The sequence below is a fragment of the Heteronotia binoei genome, chromosome 1 (genome assembly GCF_032191835.1).
Source record: "Heteronotia binoei isolate CCM8104 ecotype False Entrance Well chromosome 1, APGP_CSIRO_Hbin_v1, whole genome shotgun sequence".
Taxonomy (NCBI): domain Eukaryota; kingdom Metazoa; phylum Chordata; class Lepidosauria; order Squamata; family Gekkonidae; genus Heteronotia; species Heteronotia binoei.
The window spans coordinates 204,786,813-204,805,748 of NC_083223.1; the positions used below are offsets into that span (position 1 = coordinate 204,786,813).

General features: G+C 45.3%; 1 protein-coding gene across 3 annotated transcripts in view; it reads right to left on the minus strand.

Moving 5' to 3' along the window:
* Positions 1-18,936, minus strand: part of KCNK2 (potassium two pore domain channel subfamily K member 2) — a 268,253-nt gene that overhangs the window by 51,540 nt on the left and 197,777 nt on the right. For all 3 annotated transcript variants that reach the window (XM_060246797.1, XM_060246807.1, XM_060246815.1), the window contains exon 6: positions 10,117-10,256. In XM_060246797.1, coding sequence (XP_060102780.1) covers positions 10,117-10,256 — 140 coding nt within the window. The remainder of the gene's footprint in view (positions 1-10,116; positions 10,257-18,936) is intronic.

An 18,936-nucleotide genomic window follows, 5' to 3' on the forward strand; every position in this document is an offset into this window, starting at 1 on the left:
ATAAAAAAAATATCTTATTGAGTATATTTATGCTCTGGATTAAGGAAACCTTAGCAATGAAGGTAGGAAGTGGATATCATATGAGCAGAAAACGAGCAGTAATTCTTTGAGTACATTTGAGAAGAAAAATAAAAAGAACAAACCACAGAGGAACACTATTATGTAATAAGATCCTGCTTTAGTCAAGTGAATATGAATAGCTGACAATGGGTTTTGGGTTGTTGTAGTAACAATGGGGGGGGGGAGGGGTGGGCTCCCTCTTGGGTATCCTGCCCCCCCAGGGAAAGTGTATGCGCAATACATAGCCTCTCCTTCCCGGTGTAGTGAACGCCGCGTGGTCACTGTCCGGCTATGCCTGGCAGATGGTCACTGCAATGGCCTCTCCTGCATTACTGCATCTGTGGCAACACCTTCTCGCTGGTCCCCCCCGTTTCTCACAGAGTTTGCCACGTCATGGTGCGACCGAATGTCTGGCGGTATAACCGGATGGGCAGGCTGGGCTCACCAACCTCGTCAGCCAAGAGAAGGAAAACTCTAACATCAAAACCGGGCAGATAGAGCTCGTTAATGTAACACCTACCACCTGGAGGACTCGCTGCCGGCGTCCCGGCTTACTGGGCCATGGCAGATGACCCCAAGGTGAAAGGGTGGAGCCAGTACTGCGCACACTGTGCCTCACCTAAAAATTCCTCTGCGCAGGCCTGAAGGGCATATCCACATCCACAACCCACAACACACCAAGTCCTGCAGCGATGGGCAAGGGGCGAAACGGCAGGTGGAAGGTGCCACTGGAAGCCGCAGTCCTGATCCTGCATGTAGGCGGTTCAGGGTATTGGTCGCCTGATGCTGACCCGGAGACGAAAGCATCTTTCGGCAGCACCCTGAATGACCAAGCAGCCTTATCTAGGGACAGCACTGCTTGCTCCACACGGAGAGGGGCCTAGAAAAGGTGGCCTAAACAAAGCTCGTCTCCCCCACCCCAGTTGGCTAGCCGCAGTCAACGGGCATCCTTACTTGCGGTCAAAAAATAACAACAAAGAAAAGGCATGCACCTGCCTCACAAAGTGTGCAAAGACTTAAGCTTGTGTGTTGGAACATCAGAACCATGCTTACGCAGTAGACAGTGGTCGCCCTGAACGACGCTCTGCTCTAGTTGCCCACGAACTTCTCAGGTTGAATATTGACATAGCAGCTCTCAGTGAGGTCCGTTTCCCTGAGGAAGGTAGTCTTCGAGAACACGGTGCTGGCTACACCCTCTACTGGTAGGGGAAGTCAAAGGCTGAGAGCCGCCTTTCTGGCGTTGGCTTCATGGTCAGGAACTCCATTGCCTCCAAACTCAAAAACCTGCCAACAGGTCACTCAGATCGCATCATGTCCATGCGCCTCCCACTTCAAAACAAGCAGCATGCAACACTCTTCAGTGTGTATGCCCCAACTCTTCAAGCAGATCCTGCAGAAAAGAACAAGTTCTATGCTGATCTACGCAACCTCGTACGGAAGACCCCTACAGAGGACAAGGTGATCATCCTTGGCGACTTCAATGCCAGAGTAGGTAAAGACTCGGAAGCCTGGAAAGGAGTACTTGGCAAACATGGCATTGGCAATTGCAATGATAACAGGCGCCTCCTGCTAGAATTCTGCACGGAGCACCAGCTTACCATCACCAACACTATCTTTCAGCAGAAGAACAGCCTGAAGACAACCTGGATGCACCCACGGTCCAAGCACTGGCACCTTATCGACTACATTCTGGTGCGCCAGAGAGACCTTCGAGATGTCTTACACACCCGAGTAATGCCCAGAGCGGAATGTCATACGGATCATCATCTTGTACGCTGCAATCTCCGTCTTCACTTTAAACCCACACCCAGGAGAGGAGGTATCCCTCGGAGGAAGCTTCAGGTTGGCAGCCTTCAGTCAGCTGAAGTTAAAGCTGCCTTCCAGGCAAAACTCCAGTCAAAAATTGAGGACCCCAGTTGCCCCACAGACCCTTCTCCAGAAGCACTCTGGGAACACCTAAAAACTACCATCCTGTTGACCTCTGAAGAAGTCCTCGGGTTCTCCACAAGGAAAAACAAGGACTGGTTTGACGAGAACAATCAAGAGATCCAAGAATTACTAGCGAAAAAGAGATCTGCCTACCAAGCACATCTTGCTCAGCCCTCCTGTCCCGGGAAAAAAGCAATCTTTCGCGCTGCATGTAGCAACCTCCAGCGCAAGCTTCGAGACATTCAGAACGAGTGGTGGACCAAGCTTGCAGAGAGAACCCAGCTGTGTGCAGACAATGGTGATTTAAGAGGGTTCTACGAAGCCCTGAAGGCAGTATATGGCCCATCATATCAGGCTCAGAGTCCCTTGCGTAGTGCAGACGGCCAAGTGCTCCTCACAGACAAGGCATCCATACTGAACCGGTGGTCGGAGTATTTTCAGGCTCTCTTCAGTGCCAACCGCGTAGTTCAAGATTCAGCAATCCACCTCACCCCACTTCAACCGGTGAAAACAGAGTTGGATGAGATCCCCACCCTAGAAGAGACTGTTAAAGCCATCAAGCAACTGAAAAGTGGCAAGGCAGCGGGAGTTGATGGAATCCCACCAGAGATCTGGAAGCATGGGGGCACAGTACTACATAGCACACTTCACAAAGTACTTGTCACCTGCTGGCAAACAAGGCAAACTACCACAGGACTTTCGCGATGCAATCATCATCACTCTATACAAGAACAAAGGAGAAAAGTCAGACTGCTCCAACTACCGGGGGATAACCCTGCTCTCCATCGCAGGCAAAATCCTTGCCAGAATACTTCTGAACAGACTGGTGCCCACCATTGCAGAAGAACTCCTCCCAGAGAGTCAGCGCGGCTTCAGAGCTAACAGGAGCACCACCGACATGGTATTTGTTCTCAGGCAGCTCCAAGAGAAATGCAGGGAACAGAACAAGGGTCTATATGTGACTTTTGTCGACCTTACCAAAGCTTTCGATACCGTTAGCAGGAAAGGCCTGCGGCAAATCTTGGAACGTTTAGGATGTCCCCCGAGATTCCTCAGCATGATCATCCAGCTACATGAAGACCAGCGAGGCCAAGTCAGACACTGCAATGACCTCTCGGAGCCCTTCCCAATAGGCACAGGTATAAAGCAAGGCTGCGTTCTCGCGCCAACTCTCTTTACGATCTTCTTTAGCATGATGCTTCAAAGAGCCGCAGTAGATCTAGATGATGACGATGGTGTCTACATCCGCTATCGCACTGATGGCAGCCTGTTCAACCTGAGGCGACTAAAGGCTCACTCCAAGACAATGGAAAAACTCATCCGAGAGCTACTATTTGCTGATGATGCTGCACTTGTCTCCCACTCGGTATCTGCTCTGCAGCATATGATGTCCTGCTTTGCAGAGGCTGCCAAGCTATTTGGCCTAGAAGTTAGTCTGAAGAAGACAGAAGTTCTCCACCAGCCTGCACCCCAGGAAGATTATCACCCTCCCTGCATCACTGTGGGTGAATCAGTACTGAAGACAGTCCAGCAGTTCAGCTACCTGGGGTGCATCATCTCAGATGTCAAGATTGACAAGGAGATTGACAACAGGCTGGCAAAGGCAAACCGTGCATTTGGCCGACTGCACAAAAGAGTATGGAGCAACAAGCATCTGAAAAAAGGCACAAAGATCAATGTTTACAAAGCGGTTGTGTTGACAACCCTCATCTACGGCTCCGAATCGTGGGTTTTATACCATCATCACCTGCGACTCCTTGAGCGCTTTCATCAGCGCTGCCTTCGCACCATCCTCAACATCCACGGGAGTGACTTTGTGACCAACACTGAAGTCCTCAAGAGGGCGGAGGTTACAAGCATCGAAGCACTGCTGTTGAAGACGCAGCTGCGCTGGGCAGGGCATATTTCTAGGATGGAAAACCACTGCCTTCCCAAGATTGCTCTGTATGGCGAACTTTCCACCGGCCATCGAAATAGAGGGGCACCAAAGAAGAGGTACAAGGACTCCTTGAAGAAATCCCTTGGCACCTGTCGCATCAACCATCACCAGTGGTCTGACCTAGCCTCAGATCGCAAAGCATGGAGGCACACCATCCACCAGGCTGTCTCTTCCTTTGAGAACGCACGCATAGCTGGTCTTGAGGACAAAAGGAGATTGAGGAAGAATCGCACTGCTACAGCACCAACTCCAAATCAGACTTTTCCCTGCAGCCACTGTGGCCGGATCTGCCTGTCCCGCATTGGTCTTGTCAGCCACCAGCGAGCCTGCAGCAGACATGGACTACTGCACCCTTCTTAAATCTTCGTTCGCGAAGTCAAGCCGAGAGAGTAACAATGAATACATTTGTTTAGGTTACAGATGTAACAAAGACAATAATGTAAAAGCACAACGATCAGCTGAACAAACAAGATCTGGTGCCATTTTGTTCTACAGCGCCTGTCAAGTCACAGTGCATTTTGTGTATTATACAGGATTAATTCAAACCCTGAAGGTAGTTACATTTCATTTTTAGGTGCTAGAGCACATGGCTAACTGACTTTAAACTCCCTAAAACATCACTGGCAACTGATCTCCATTCTGGACAAAGTGGCTAAAACTGTTGACTATATTCATTTAAAAGATTTATATTCTGCTATCTCCAAAATCTGCCTGAGGACAGAGCATCCCTATCATGTTGTGAGTCTCCTTGCATTGACAGAAGCTGCTAGGAACACACAGCTGGAGTTCCTCAGCTCTTCTTTTGATAACTGTGGGGGCAGACAGGCCATTATGACCACTGGGACTTTTTCTGGTAAACCAATAGCCTCCAGTCCCGTGACTGGAAAGACAACAGCTTGCCCAGCCCTCATGTGGTACAGACAGAATAGCAGCCAGCTGGCTCAGCAGCCAGACTATTTCCTCCTCCCTCCTTTGAAAGGTTGGGGCTGGCAAATAGGGTTGCTAACCTCCAGGTGATGGCTGGAAATTTTCTGCTATTGCAACTGAGCTCCAGGTGACAGGGATCAGTTCACCTGGGGAAAATAGCTGCTTTGGAAGGTGGTCTGTATGGCAATTGTACCCTGTTGTGGTCCCTCCCCTCTCCAAACCCTGCCTTCCTCAGGCTCCACCCCCAAAATCTCCAGGTATTCCCAATCTGGAGCTGGCAATCCTAGGTTGGCATGGGCCAGAGCAGGCAGGCTGCCACTTCCTCCCTCCTTGGGTGTGAGTAGGGGTGAGACCTGGCCTACCACTTGTAGACCAAGCCTCATGGGAGTCTACGGCAACTGGATCGAGGCGGTGTAGCAGTGCTGATGTTATTAGATCTGTCGGCTGCATTTGATACGGTCGACCATCGGCTACTGATCCACCGCCTCGCCGACATTGGGGTTAAGGGGTCTGCTTTACAATGGCTCTCCTCTTTCCTCATGGGTCGGGGACAAAGGGTGGCGATCGGGGGTGAACGATCCCAGAGGCGCACACTAGATTGTGGGGTGCCTCAGGGAGCAGTCCTCTCCCCGATGTTATTCAACATCTATATGCGCCCCCTTGCCCAGATTGCCAGGAGGTTTGGGCTGGGCTGCCACCAATATGCGGATGACACCCAGCTCTATCTGCTAATGGACGGCCGGCCCGCCTCCCCCCCGGAAGACCTGGATCGGGCGTTACAGGCTATTGCAACGTGGCTTAGACTGAGTGGGCTGAAGCTGAATCCGGCAAAGACAGAGGTTCTCTGTGTGGGTCGCGGCGCTCCAGGGAGGGAAATATCCCTCCCGACCTTCGATGGTGTGCAGCTAAAGGCGGCGCAGCAGGTGAAGAGTCTGGGTGTTTTACTGGAGCCTTCATTATCAATGGAGGCCCAGATAACAGCCACTGCCAAGTCAGCTTTCTTCCATCTGAGGCGGGCAAAGCAGTTGGCCCCTTTCCTGGAGCGTCGGGACCTAGCAACGGTGATCCATGCGACGGTCACCTCACGATTGGACTACTGTAACGCCCTCTACATGGGGCTGCCTCTGTGCCGGACCCGGAAGTTACAGCTAGTGCAGAACGCAGCGGCCAGGCTGTTACTTGGTCTCCCAAGATGGGAACATGTGCGGCCGGGGCTACGCGAACTGCACTGGTTACCGATTGTATACCGGGTCCAGTACAAAGTGCTGGTTATCACCTTTAAAGCCCTATATGGCCGAGGACCAGCCTACCTGAGGGACCGTCTCTCCCCGTATGAACCCCAGAGAGCACTGAGGTCAGTAGGAAAGAACAGACTGACTACCCCTGGGCCAAGACAAATTAAACTACAAAATACTCGCTCTCGGGCCTTTTCGGCCGCAGCCCCACATCTCTGGAACCAACTCCCAGAGGAGGTGCGGGCCCTGCGGAACCTTGATCAGTTCCGCAGGGCCTGCAAGACCACCCTTTTTAAATTAGCTTATGAATAACTGAAAATCCGCCATCAGCATCAACTAGAAGAGTGTCAAGGATAGCGTCATAAAATGTTTTAGTTAATTGTTTTAATTCAGGCTTTTAAGGTTAGTTTAATGTTAATTTAATGTTTCTAGTGTAACTGTTTTATTGTTGGTGCACCATTGGTCACCGTATTGTTAGCCGCCCTGAGCCTGCTTCGGCGGGGGAGGGCGGGGTACAAATAAAATTTATTATTATTATTATTATTATTATTATTATTATAAGCCATATTCTAGCTGTTAGGGTGGACTCTGCTCTAACTGATGGACCAATGTTGCCTAGTTCGTCTAGGTCCATCCTTTTCTTTTAAACTTTAAAAGGATTTGGTGGAAGGTCTAGCGGACATAAACAGTTAGTTGGCTCAGCTATTTGGCAGCACCTTGCCCCTTTAAATTTAAGAGAGCCTTTATTTTCTATGAGAGTAGATGTATCCTCTGGAACTCTGGAGGCCAGCTGTAATCTCATAAGAAATAATAGCACTTTATAACTGAAAGGGACAAGACATTTCCAAACAGTTGTTCCAGCACCCCAAAATGGAAAGGAATCCTGAACTGATAAGGACAACCCAGAAATTTGAGATAACAGAAAAGATGCCTCACCAGAAATCTGGATCTGACATTGAAAATGATTTTTTAAAGTGCATACTCCTATTTGATAAAAAGGATTTGATAATCCTCCCTGCTACCATTTACATCTTAATGAAAAAGACAGACGATAAACAAATAAATACTAATGTCACAGTGGAAGTGGACTGGTGTATTATCCAGTGTTTGTACATGCATGCTCTTGCAAGGGGTGGGACAACCTCCTCGACACACTCCCCATGGTCACTGCTGCCTCCTATAAGCCATACAGTCCTGCATGATGTGGTGGGGGATGATGAAGGTTGTATAGATTGAATACCTGGGGAGAGGGGTTGTAGAAAAAGCCCAGCAGGAACTCATTTTCATATTAGGCTACGGCCCCTGATGTCACCATTGTTTCACACAGGGCTTTTTTGTAGTAAAAGCCCAGCAGGAACTCATTTGCATATTGGGCCACACACCTTGATGCCAAGCCAGCCGGAACTGTGTTCCTGTGCATTCCTGCTCAAAAAAAGCCCTGTTGAATACCATCCTAATGGAACAGCCATTTTAATTAAAATTCCTATGCATGTTCTGCCAAACAGCTAAGTGATTCCCATTCATTTCCATGCTGAGTTTGTGGGGAAAAAAACTTCAAGAAGATTCATCTCAATGACATGGGACAATCAAGTTTAGCACCCCTGAGTATATGCTAAAAATGGAGATCAGATTAACATGTCTATCCCCTACATTTTATAATATTCTTTTAAATGTGTATAAGAACAAAATCTTTCAGGTTAATGTTCCATTATTAACTAGATATCAGATTTTCATGGAAATAAATTAACTAAAAAAATGTAGGGGACTCATATTAGAACTTCCTAACCAAATAATGCAACTAGAAATAGAAAATACATTCATGATTAATGACATAAATATATTTGGCAAAACATAGCACTTTCTATTAAAAATGCAAATAAGTCAGCTAAGGGAAGAAGTGGTCTGCTAAGGGATGGTCAGCTAAGGGAAGAAGTGAACACTACCTAAGCAATTTATGTTGAAAAGCAATATATGATCTGTAGATTAAGAACAGATTTCCTTTTCCCACTTCTAAGAAAACAAGCTATTTGTTAAAACTCAATGACATTTTAATTAAAATAACATAGCCACTGTCCCTGTAAAAAAATGCAAAGTGAAATGAGTGTGTGTGTATGTGCTGTCAAATGCATACACATGCCTCAGAATGAGAATAGGTGAGTAGTATCTTTTTGAAGGTGGATTAATGGTCCATAAATATGGGACAAAATACAGATTGTGACACTTATTACAAAACAAGGGGTTCCACAAATCTTTAATATACTCCATGGATATTGTAATATGTGATATCTCAGGGATCAAGAGTGCATTTACTTTATTACATTTACACAAAATGTAACAAAACTATTGTTTTTCTTGTATTTGCAATTTGCACCAACTATTTCAAAGACAAAGACCTGTGAAAATGCTGCCACTTTTAGAAATAGTCTTAAACGGATCCATTCTGTAAGTTACACTAAATTTTAAGAATATGACAGTTAAGAAAACATCAGCCCTCTGAATTATATGCACATTCAATGAGACTGGACTCATTCTTAATAGTACCCTTGAATAGAATACATAGAAATAAATGCACACATCCTTGCATCAGCATAACTTACTCCAATTCTAGTGTCTATAACAACTTTGCAACACTTTATTAAGTGGAGAACACATTTTTTAATGGAACATTGCTCTCTGGCTTTTTTACAGGGTCAAAATATGCACAGTTCTTATAAATATGCTTCCTGGGCTTGCTTTTTCAAGCAGGAAAATAGCATGAACATAAGAAGCTGTACTGAATCAATCCACTGACTCATCAAAGTCAGTATTGTCTACTCTGACTGGCAGCAGCTCTCCAGGGTCTCAGGCATAGGTCTTTCACATCACCTACTACCTTTTTTAACTGGAGATGCTGGGGACTGAAGCCAGGATCTTCTGAGCCACAGCCCCTCCTTCATGAGGAGAAGAGAAAGTTTAAGTCTCCCCACACTGTGTTTTCACAAAAAACATCAAGCTTCTTTTAGCCCTGTTGGGGGGGAAATGGTAGCCATATTACTTGTCCTCATTTATTCCCTTAAACTGTTATCTACATCGTCTTGTGAAGCATTGTCACCTGTAACATATCACTTCAGTAAAAGCAGATATATCTAAAAAGCAATTAAGTGCTTTTAGTAATTATTCCTTTAGCACCACTTGCTTATAGTTGCTGTTTTTCCAAGCTCTGCAGTGAGCAGTGCTTGGCTTAAAGGAACAGTAAATCTCATGTGGGGGAAGAAGCAGTTCTATTGTAAATCAATCCAACTGCTGAATCTTGCTATAAGGCAATTACTGGTTTTCAATTACAGCTTTCCAGAATGCCAACATTCTTTGCTATTTTCATTGTCACATGGGAATTTCTGTTGTTACATTTTTGAAATTTCATGGATAAAACTTGGAAAGGGAAATGTAATTGAGGTAGAATGGTAGCCACAGTTAGCACTCTCTGGCAAAACTGATTATAAACTTTGGGTACAATAAACTAAAATACCCCCCAATAGTATAAATCTATTAAAGAAGACATAAACAATTCTTTAATTGTTAGAATCCTCTGTAAATTTATTGGTTTGTACTTGGCTTCAACAATTTGGTATTGTGTTAGTGGATAGATTCAGCCCAAATAGACCAGCTTAGCTCAGGCTAAGCAGGATCAGCCCTCATTGGTACTTGAATGAGAGACCACAAAGGAAGACTAGGTTGCTATGGAGAGGAAGGCAATGGCAAACTTCTGCTCCTCTCTTGTCAGGAAGCCCCAGGAATTGGGTCACCATGAGTCAATTGTGACTTGATGGCATCTTCTTCTTGTGGAGAGGGAACCACATATGATTCTATTAAGCAACTTCAAGACTAATGTATTTTGCAATACAGGAACATGCCCTTGCAATAATGTCTGATAAAAGATGCAATTAAAATGGAAATACTAACTAGTATACTATTTGTGAAAATGAAAGGGAAAATAACTTTTAAGGGAAATAAGTCTGTTCTAATATAAATTCTGCAATAATTGCTTACCTCTTCCTTGGTCTTTTTGGATATGACTCTTAGCCAATCACCAATCATGCTCAGGACAGCAGCAAAGTATGCAAGGCCCACAAGGATCCAGAACCACACTACTGGTTTGTAGAAATCTAAATATTCAATATCACCTCCCCCTAGAAAATAAAAATTTAAAACACATTCATGCCTTTGCAACCATCATTCTTAATCTATCTTTGGTTATCATAGTTACTAAAAAGGAAGATGATCCTGAATGTAAGATAACCTCCCTGAAGAAGTTGTATTACCTCCCCAAAATTTACTGGACATAACAGTAACTTGTATGCAAATGTAAGATGACCTTCCGCCTTTAAATGGCATAACTAGGAGAAAAGTCTAGTCTTTCCCTAAAGTAAATACTATATTTTTAAATAGCATAGTTTACTAATTCCTTGACAAATGAACTTCTCACAGTCTTTGCAGGACAAATTTCAACACTTCAACAAAGGTCAGGAAAAAAATCAATACAAAACAAAGCACATAATCTATTCCAAATTAAGAGCCCAACCTACCTCACAAGGCTGTTGTGATGATAAAATGGATGAGAGGAGAATGAAGTAAGTTGCTTTGAGTCCCCATTGGGGAGGAAAAAAAGGTAAAGGTAGTCCCTTGTGCAAGTACCAGTCATTTCCAACTCTGGGAGGACGTTGCTTTCACAACATTTTCACAGCAGACGTTTTACGGGGTGATTTGCCATTGCCTTCCCCAGTCATCTACACTTCCCCCCCAGCAAGCTGGGTACTCATTTTACCGACCTCGGAAGGATGGATGGCTGAGTCAACCTTGAGCCGACTACCTGAACCCAGCTTCCACTGGAATCGAACTCAGGTCGTGAGCAGAGAGTTCAGACCGCAGTACTGCAGCTTTATCACTCTGCACTACAGGGCTCTTTTGGGGAGAAAAGCAGGGTACAAATGAACTAAATGAATGAATTGATGAATTTGTCAGTCCCATTGATTTCAATGAGAAAGTTTAGCATATTCTCAAATCTCTCACATCAGATGCCATGGATTATGCCCATAGGTTTCCCCTTCTCCTTTTCTTATATAAGTCACAGACATCAGAGAACCATGCATTAACTCAGCAACTAACCATGCCATCTTAATCGGGCCTACTTAGAATCCTACATAGGTCTATTAAAAGGAGCTAACCTTAGGGAAGTATTTTTAGGATAGCGCTGAAAGTACTCATTCCCTCAATATTAAGATTGAAGTCCTGCGTCCTTTATATATATAAAAATCAGTTTTTCACTTGGATGCAGATTGCAGCCTTTACTGATCTAGAGTAAAGTGCTTGGTGCTTGGGAGGGGCAACAATGTGAAGGCTTCTAGTGTCCTGGCCGTGTGAGACAAAGCCCCCTCTCCATTCTACACAGACATCATGTTTTCTGGACTTTTAGTTCTCACACACATCTACACTCGGACATAGGCCAAGCTGCCAGCTTCCTGCCAGGCCTATGTGAGCTTTTTGGACCTCAGTCCTCAAGGCAATGCTCCCACAGACAGGTCCTAACTCAGCAAGGACTCCCAGCTAGCTATCGTGTGCAAATCTCTGGTTCTGCGGAACATGAGGTTGTGCGACCAACATGAGCTATCCAGCTATGGGGTTTTCAGCCCTCCTGATGGAAGCCATTAAAAGGGCTAACAGGATTTGTGATCATCGTCCTGCATCTTTGGGATGCCATAAGAGCAAAGCAAGAGACCCATGTACTCAATGTGTAACCTGGACATTTCCATAAAGCAATCAAGCTTATCTACATGTGCATCCTGCCAGCCATTTTAAGCTGAACATCACACAAAAGACTGTGTCAGTCAAGATGAGTCAATGACAAAGACCAAGCCAAACCTGGAGACCAATGCCATTGTGTAAGTCAAGGGTCACTTTAGATAACAATTCGGCCCTATACTGTCACATTAGATAACTTTGTTCAGTTGTGATAAGTCCATTAACCCATTACTTTCCAAACGTCACCATGGAGCCTCTGCTTTTCTGAGGTCACATACCACATGTCCCAGCATCATAGCACACCTGACCCCTGTGTCATGGGTCATCTGACCTCACCCCCCTGAGGGTACATGATAGTCCTTAAAAGATCTGACCCATGGCTCCTCTGGTGTGCATCTGACAGTATTCCTACCCTTCTGTATAGATTCACCCCCAAAAGCTTGTCAGATTCAGGTCCCCGATAGTAAGATACACTGGCCATGTCTTACTCCCCTTTCATTTTTTTGTTGCTATTGGAGCTTCAACTGAAGACTACGATAGGTGAAGTATCACATTGTCCGTGTTTTCCCTTCGTGTTACCCCTATCAATTTCCTTCAAATTTTCTTAGCTCTGTATGCGTGTTGAATGAAATTTATTTCCTTGTATGCTTGACCGATTTTTATAATAAAAACCATTTATATTTTTCCAATCCTCTCATTGAGGGCAATTTGGCTTACAGCCCCACTGATAGACCTCCTGATGGCGCCTGGGTTTTTTGACCACTGTGTGCCACAGAGTGTTGGACTGGATGGGCCATTGGCCCGATCCAACATGGCTTCTCTTATGTTCTTAGAGAAAACTCTACTAGTATTCAGACACCTGGGTTTCTAAACATTAACTTACTTAGATGTACTTTTGAACTGAGTGATCTTATTGGTAATACACGAACAGTCTAATGAACAAAGGAGGCTGTCTTAAGTACATTTTCATCTTGATCCAGGAGCCCATTTACCTAAGTACTCACTCAGACAGGCTGCACAAATATTATAAAGAAACAATACAACCACTCAGTGCAGTTTAGTCCCACAGAATCATTGGTAACTTCAGGAAGCAATCTCATTGATTTAATCACTTCTGCGCAGTGACTGTTGACCCCAAAATTTTACAGCTTGAGTGAAAAAGAGTGAAGAACTGCTGGCATATTAAAATGCATGTTTTCAGCATCAGTAATAATTACAAAATGAATGTGACAGGATCATTAACATGATGAACAAATCAGTGAAACTCCCAAAAATTCTGTGACTATCCTCTCTAATACAAGGATTATTCAAAAGAAGAGTATTCCAGGATAAGAGCATATTTTGCTTTTTTTATGTTTAGGATATTACAAGCAGCATTTTTATTGATAATAAATGAAGAGCCTTAGACATAAAGGATGGTATCTTAAATATACCAGTTGCCACTTGAGAATATGGACCTCGCGATGGCAACTTACCATAGTTAATTTTTTCACATTGGCGAGTCACTTGCCCTACTCAAGTAGGTTTGAATACAGACTGAAATATGTATGTGGTCAATGATTAAAAAACTGCTGCAATAATCAAGCATTTACTGTGCAACCTAAGAAAGGTTAATCCCGAACTGGAATAACATTTTTAAAAAGAAAGAAGCAAAAGAAACAGGACCTAATGCTGTAAAAAAGATGCAACATAAGGCCAGACAACAGCATTCATTTTATAATGGCAGATGATGAACTACGAGATCAGAAGGTTGCAGGTGATGAGCAGTATCAGGATGCATTCCTGAAGCCCTTTGGCTTTTGGGGATCAGGACTCATTTCTGGACTGGGAAAAACAAATTACAGACTCTAGCAGAAACTGATGGTGTTTGGGGAACTGTTCAAGGGGAACTGTTCAAGGGACATGAAACCACTTTTTCCAATACAGATAAAAGAGTGGGCACTATTTTAATTTAGCTTTGGGTGCTAAAAAGATCTAAGGTATTTCTCTCTCTCTCCCCTTTGTATTTGTGTATGTGTGTGTGGTGGTACTTTCGATTTGTATCTATTTGTGCATGCTTCCATATTCTCTAAGTTAAGTAATGTCACCTAGTGGTAGACCAAGTCGACTGCAGTAACTACAGCTCTTAGTGTTCCCTATTCGTTGAGGTTATGCAAGGCTAAACCTGTCATGAGTATTTAACACTGCTTTCAATTACAGGCTAAGCAATTTCATTGACTCTAGTACATTAGTGAAATTGTTTAAATCTCCCTGTTAACATTCTTAGGCCACTGCTGCGGTCTGAAGCCAGCTGGCAGTCTTATAATCAACATCACTGTACTGAACATAACCAATGAAGAGGACCTTTAAGACAGAGACACAGAAAAAAAAAATCTGTAGCAAGTTTTAAAATGATGAACAAAATGCATTTTCATACTAAATCCTGCACATTGTTTAAAAAGCAATCTTGGCTTTGACCGGGGCACTCTGGTTCCCGGGACACTCTGATAGGGTGCATAATTATTTTCATTTTTTGTTTCATTTCAGTTGTTTAAATTTTTAGATATTGTATTTATTTCATTCATGATAAAGAACATTGGTTTAATAAGAAACACTTATAGTTCCATCTTCTCTAATTATTTTATCTTCCATTCAACTGGGAAAGAATTTTCAGCAACTATACTTCTCACCCAAGAGACCTTTCCTTCCAAATTTCAGACAGATAGGATGAAAACTTCAGTTTTAAAGGCAATTTAAATTCTCATTCACAGAAGCTGATGTTTCGCAACTCCAAAGGCAGGCAGTGTTATAAAGCAAGCACTGGAAGGCATTTAGCACCACACGAAAAACAAGCAAAGTAGGCAATGACTTGATTTGACATACAAAGGACAGAGCGGACATAAAAGTCAGTCTTTGGTAAGCCAAGGAAGAGAGTTAGCGTTAAACAGCAGTCATAGGATGGTGTTTGGTATTCCAAGACAGCTTACACACCAGCTACAGAGACTTGCAGGAAGTGGGCCTTTAGAAGCAAATTATTTATTTTGGGGTACCTATCCTGTAGCAGAGTAGGATTGCCAAGTTGAATTAAAGAAATATATATCTGGGAACTTTGGGGGTGGAGTCAGGAGACATTGGGGTGGAGCCAGGGGCAAGGTTATGGCAAGCATAATTGAACTCCAAAGGGAGTTCTGGCCATCACATTTAAAGGGACCTTTTAAATGCCTTCGCTCCATTGGAAATAATGAAGGATAGGGGCACCTTCTATTGGGGCTCATAGAATTAGACCCCCTGGTCCAATCCTTTTGAAACTTGGAGGGTATTGTGGGGAAAGGCACTGGATGCTATGCCTCTACCTCAGAAAACAGCTCCCCCAGAGCCCCAGATACCCACAGATCAATTCTCCATTACACCCTTTGGGAATCAGTCTCCATAGGGAATAACTGAGTGCGCAGCAGACATTTCCTCCCCCCCACCCCTGCTTTCTGATGACCCTGAAGTGGGAAGAGGGCTTCTAAACTGGGGGATCCCCTCTCCTCACCTGAGGATTGATGACCCTGAAGGATATGTGGTATATGAATTCAGATGCTACAGCAAACCATAATTTGTAGAAACTGACGTTTACAAACCCAGCTATAAGCCCGTCATTTTTCTGATGACCCTGAACAGGGGGGAGGGCCTCCAAACTGGGGGATCCCCTGCCCTCACCTGAGGATTGGCAACCCTCTAGCAGAGGGAAGAGCTAAAGCTCACTTTCATTCACCATCTGTGCTGTTGACATGGATAACATCAACTGCCAGAATAGATGGAAGGACACAAGAACTTGATTCCATCCATTCCTTCATTAGCCATCTCTTCTCTGGCAACTTGACTCAGTTTCCAGCTGCAGATGGAAGAGCCAGTCCTCAGATTTCTACTTTGTACTAATTCAATGTAATTTCTTTGTAGAACTTTGTTTTGTCAGCCATGTTGAGCATACCAATGGAAAACAAGGATGCAAATTTAATAAATAAATAATACATTCCCAGCTGAAATGCTTACAGCTCTTTGTTCTATAAGGAAAAATAACACTGTAGTGCAAAAGGGAAAGATATTGTTCCAACAGAATAGGTGAACAACAGCCCTTGGCAGGAGCCGAAACGCCAAGAGACATCCCTCATTCCAACTGCTGATACTGGAGGAGGAGGGTGTCTTCTTTGGGAACAGGGAGGAAAAAAACCAAACTTAGCAAGTTCCCTGCAGCAGCAGGCAAGGGTATTTGGCATAGCAGTAACAAGCCTGCTCTGCCATGAATGGCAGAAGAGTGGGAGGGATAAACGTGTTCAGTACACATTGTTCACTCTATAGCAGCCATCTTTGGGTAGAGGCCATGCTGTTAATTATGCTGCCACCCATGCCAAACTAGCCTAATAGGATTTGGGGTATGATGAGGAAAGAGGTTTGGAGACATGTCTCCAGTAAATTTCCTGCAGCCGGCTGCATAGCGGCTCGGCTGCTGGAAATCAATTTGCCTCCCTGGAGGATAATGGAGGACTTCAATGGCCTGTTTAGGCATGCTGCTGAGGGGGTGGGGCTTGGGCATAGTAATGGCCAGACCTCCGTCCCCATTGTTCAGTCCCTCAGTGAAGCTCGGCTCAGTTGGAGCATCTGGAGGTGCTTTGAGCCAGCAAGGAGGGATTAAGCCTGAGTAGGGTCGTGGGAGCGTTTCTTGCTCCCGCTTGGACCCTATCGGTCGGTTTCGTCAGAGGCAGTTGCGAAGCCTGGGCCTGGTGGCGGTGGCCAGTTTAGAGCGGGCCTTCGGGGACAACACAGCTCTACGCGGTCGGTTTTAAGCCCATCCCACCCCCCACTCGAGTACCTCATGTGGCTCCCCACCCTCTTTTTTAATTCAGTCAGGCTGAACTTGCGGTTTGTGCTGGGTGGCCTGTTGGTTCATGGGGATTTTTTAGAGCTTTAATTGGTGGCTGCCACATTGGTTCACTCCCCCCTCATTGGCTTGGCAGCCATTTTATTTTCCCCTCTCTTTCATTAGGAGGAGGCAATTTTAGGGGCTGATCTTTTTGAAGTGGTGGCCATCTTAGGGGTGGTTGAAAGGGGGCTAATTCCATAGATAGCTTGCAAGGGCTATTTTTGGGTGGTGTTGTGAGTTTCATCTGTCCTTGCTGTTGGAAGATGTCTGGGCGAAAGGGGACGGGGAAATCCAAGGGCAAACAGCCGGCACAAAAAGCTCCTAAGGTCCTCTTCAGATGAGGAAGGGGAAGATGAGGTGAACGCAGCTATCTTGCAAAGGCTGCAGGCCCTGGAGCAAGCATCCGGTGTTTCTTCTTTGCAAGGTTTGGGAGCGTGGAAGGTCTCCAAAATGGCATTTCAGGCAGATATCTTAACTAGGTTGTCTATTTTGGAGGGCAGGTCTGCTGGAAATGTTGCAGGAGGAGCTGTGGGTATTGGCACTACTGACGTGGGATCAGGCCCATCTTCGGGGGCTGCGGCATCTGGATTGGCGCTGGTGCCTACTGGAATGCTGGGTAAGGCTGGGGACAGCTCTCTGACATATACCGGGCTTGTTTGGCCTTGGGAGGCATTGGGTCCTGCCCTACTGCTCCTGGCATTGCTCCTGGGGGTTCAGGCGCATCTTCCACCCTAGGTGTGGGTCTTCAGGCAAACTGGGTGTGGTCGCAGGGCCAGTTTGGCCCATATGGGAATTGGCCAGCTGCTGGGCAGCAGGGGGTTGCAGGTTCCTTTTCGGGGGGATGAGGTTTTCCTTCTCCCTATGGGGCAAGTCCCTTTTGCTGCCATGCCTTTTGGAGATGTGGCTTTACCTTTAGGTGATCATTTGTTGCCTGCAACAAAGGTCAAGATCCTAAAGTACATTGATATTTTCTCCCTCCTGTTCTGTGAGTTGGAGAAAAAAGATAAAGAGGATCTGGAAGACAAAAAGAAAGAGAAGTTGAAGAAGCAGAAGGTGGATCGGACTTGGGCCAATTGGCTGCCGGGGTTTTTTATATATGCTGGAGTGATTGTGCGTGCTCAGCCTTGGCGGGTGGCAGCGCTTATCCAGTATATGGATATTATTTATAAAGGGTATACGATGTTTAGTGGCCCAGCCTGGATTCAATATGATGAGGAATTCAGGATGAGGGCTGCTTTGTACCTTTCCATTCAGTGGGATCGTATCCATCAGCAATTGTGGCTTCAGGTCATGTCCCCGGCACGGCCTAATTTGGGTGACCGCTCCGAAAGTTATCATTTGGTTGCTAGGGCATCCGCTACTTCTTCTGCTTTGTCATCTTCTTCCTGCAGTTCTGCAGGGCAGGCGGTTCAACCCAGATTGCTTTGTTGGGAGTTGGGCTCCCAAGGAGTGTGAAGTAGGAAGGCTTGTCAGTTCAAGCATGAATGCCCCATGTGTGGCGGCCCGCACTCCTTTAGCAACTGCCCCAGAGTCCGGCCACATAAGGGCCAAAAGAGACAGGGCGGGGGTGGGAGTACTTCCCAAACTGTAGAAGAAGCCCAGTCCGATAAAGGTGGGACCTCTTGAGCAGTGGCTGCGTAGGTACCCGCATAGGGCAGACAGGGTTTATTTATTAAATGGTTTCACGTTCGGATTTAGAATTCCTTTTCAGGGTTCCTGGGTCCCATTTCGGTCTCGGAACCTTAGTTCTGTTAAAGGTTTAGAGCATGTAGTGGAGGATAAGATTGCCAAAGAGTTAGCTGAGGGCAGGATTTTGGGCCCATTCCTTAATCCTCCGGTGCCTAACCTTAGGGTTTCCCCTTTGGGGGTGGTGCCAAAAAAGGCACCTGGTGAATTTCATTTGATTCACCACCTTTCCTACCCCAAGGGTTCAGCTGTTAATGATGGGATTCCCAAGCAATTATACTCAGTTAGGTATACCAGCTTTGATCAGGCCGTGGGCATCGTTCAATGCTGTGATAAGGGGACAGAGTTGGTTAAATGCGATATTAAATCTGCTTTTCGCCTTTTCCCTGTCCATCCGGCTGATTTTGAGCTTTTAGGTTTTACTTTTGCAGGGCAATTTTACATGGATAGGGCTTTGCCAATGGGCTGCTCTGTCTCATGTGCAGCTTTTGAGTGTTTCA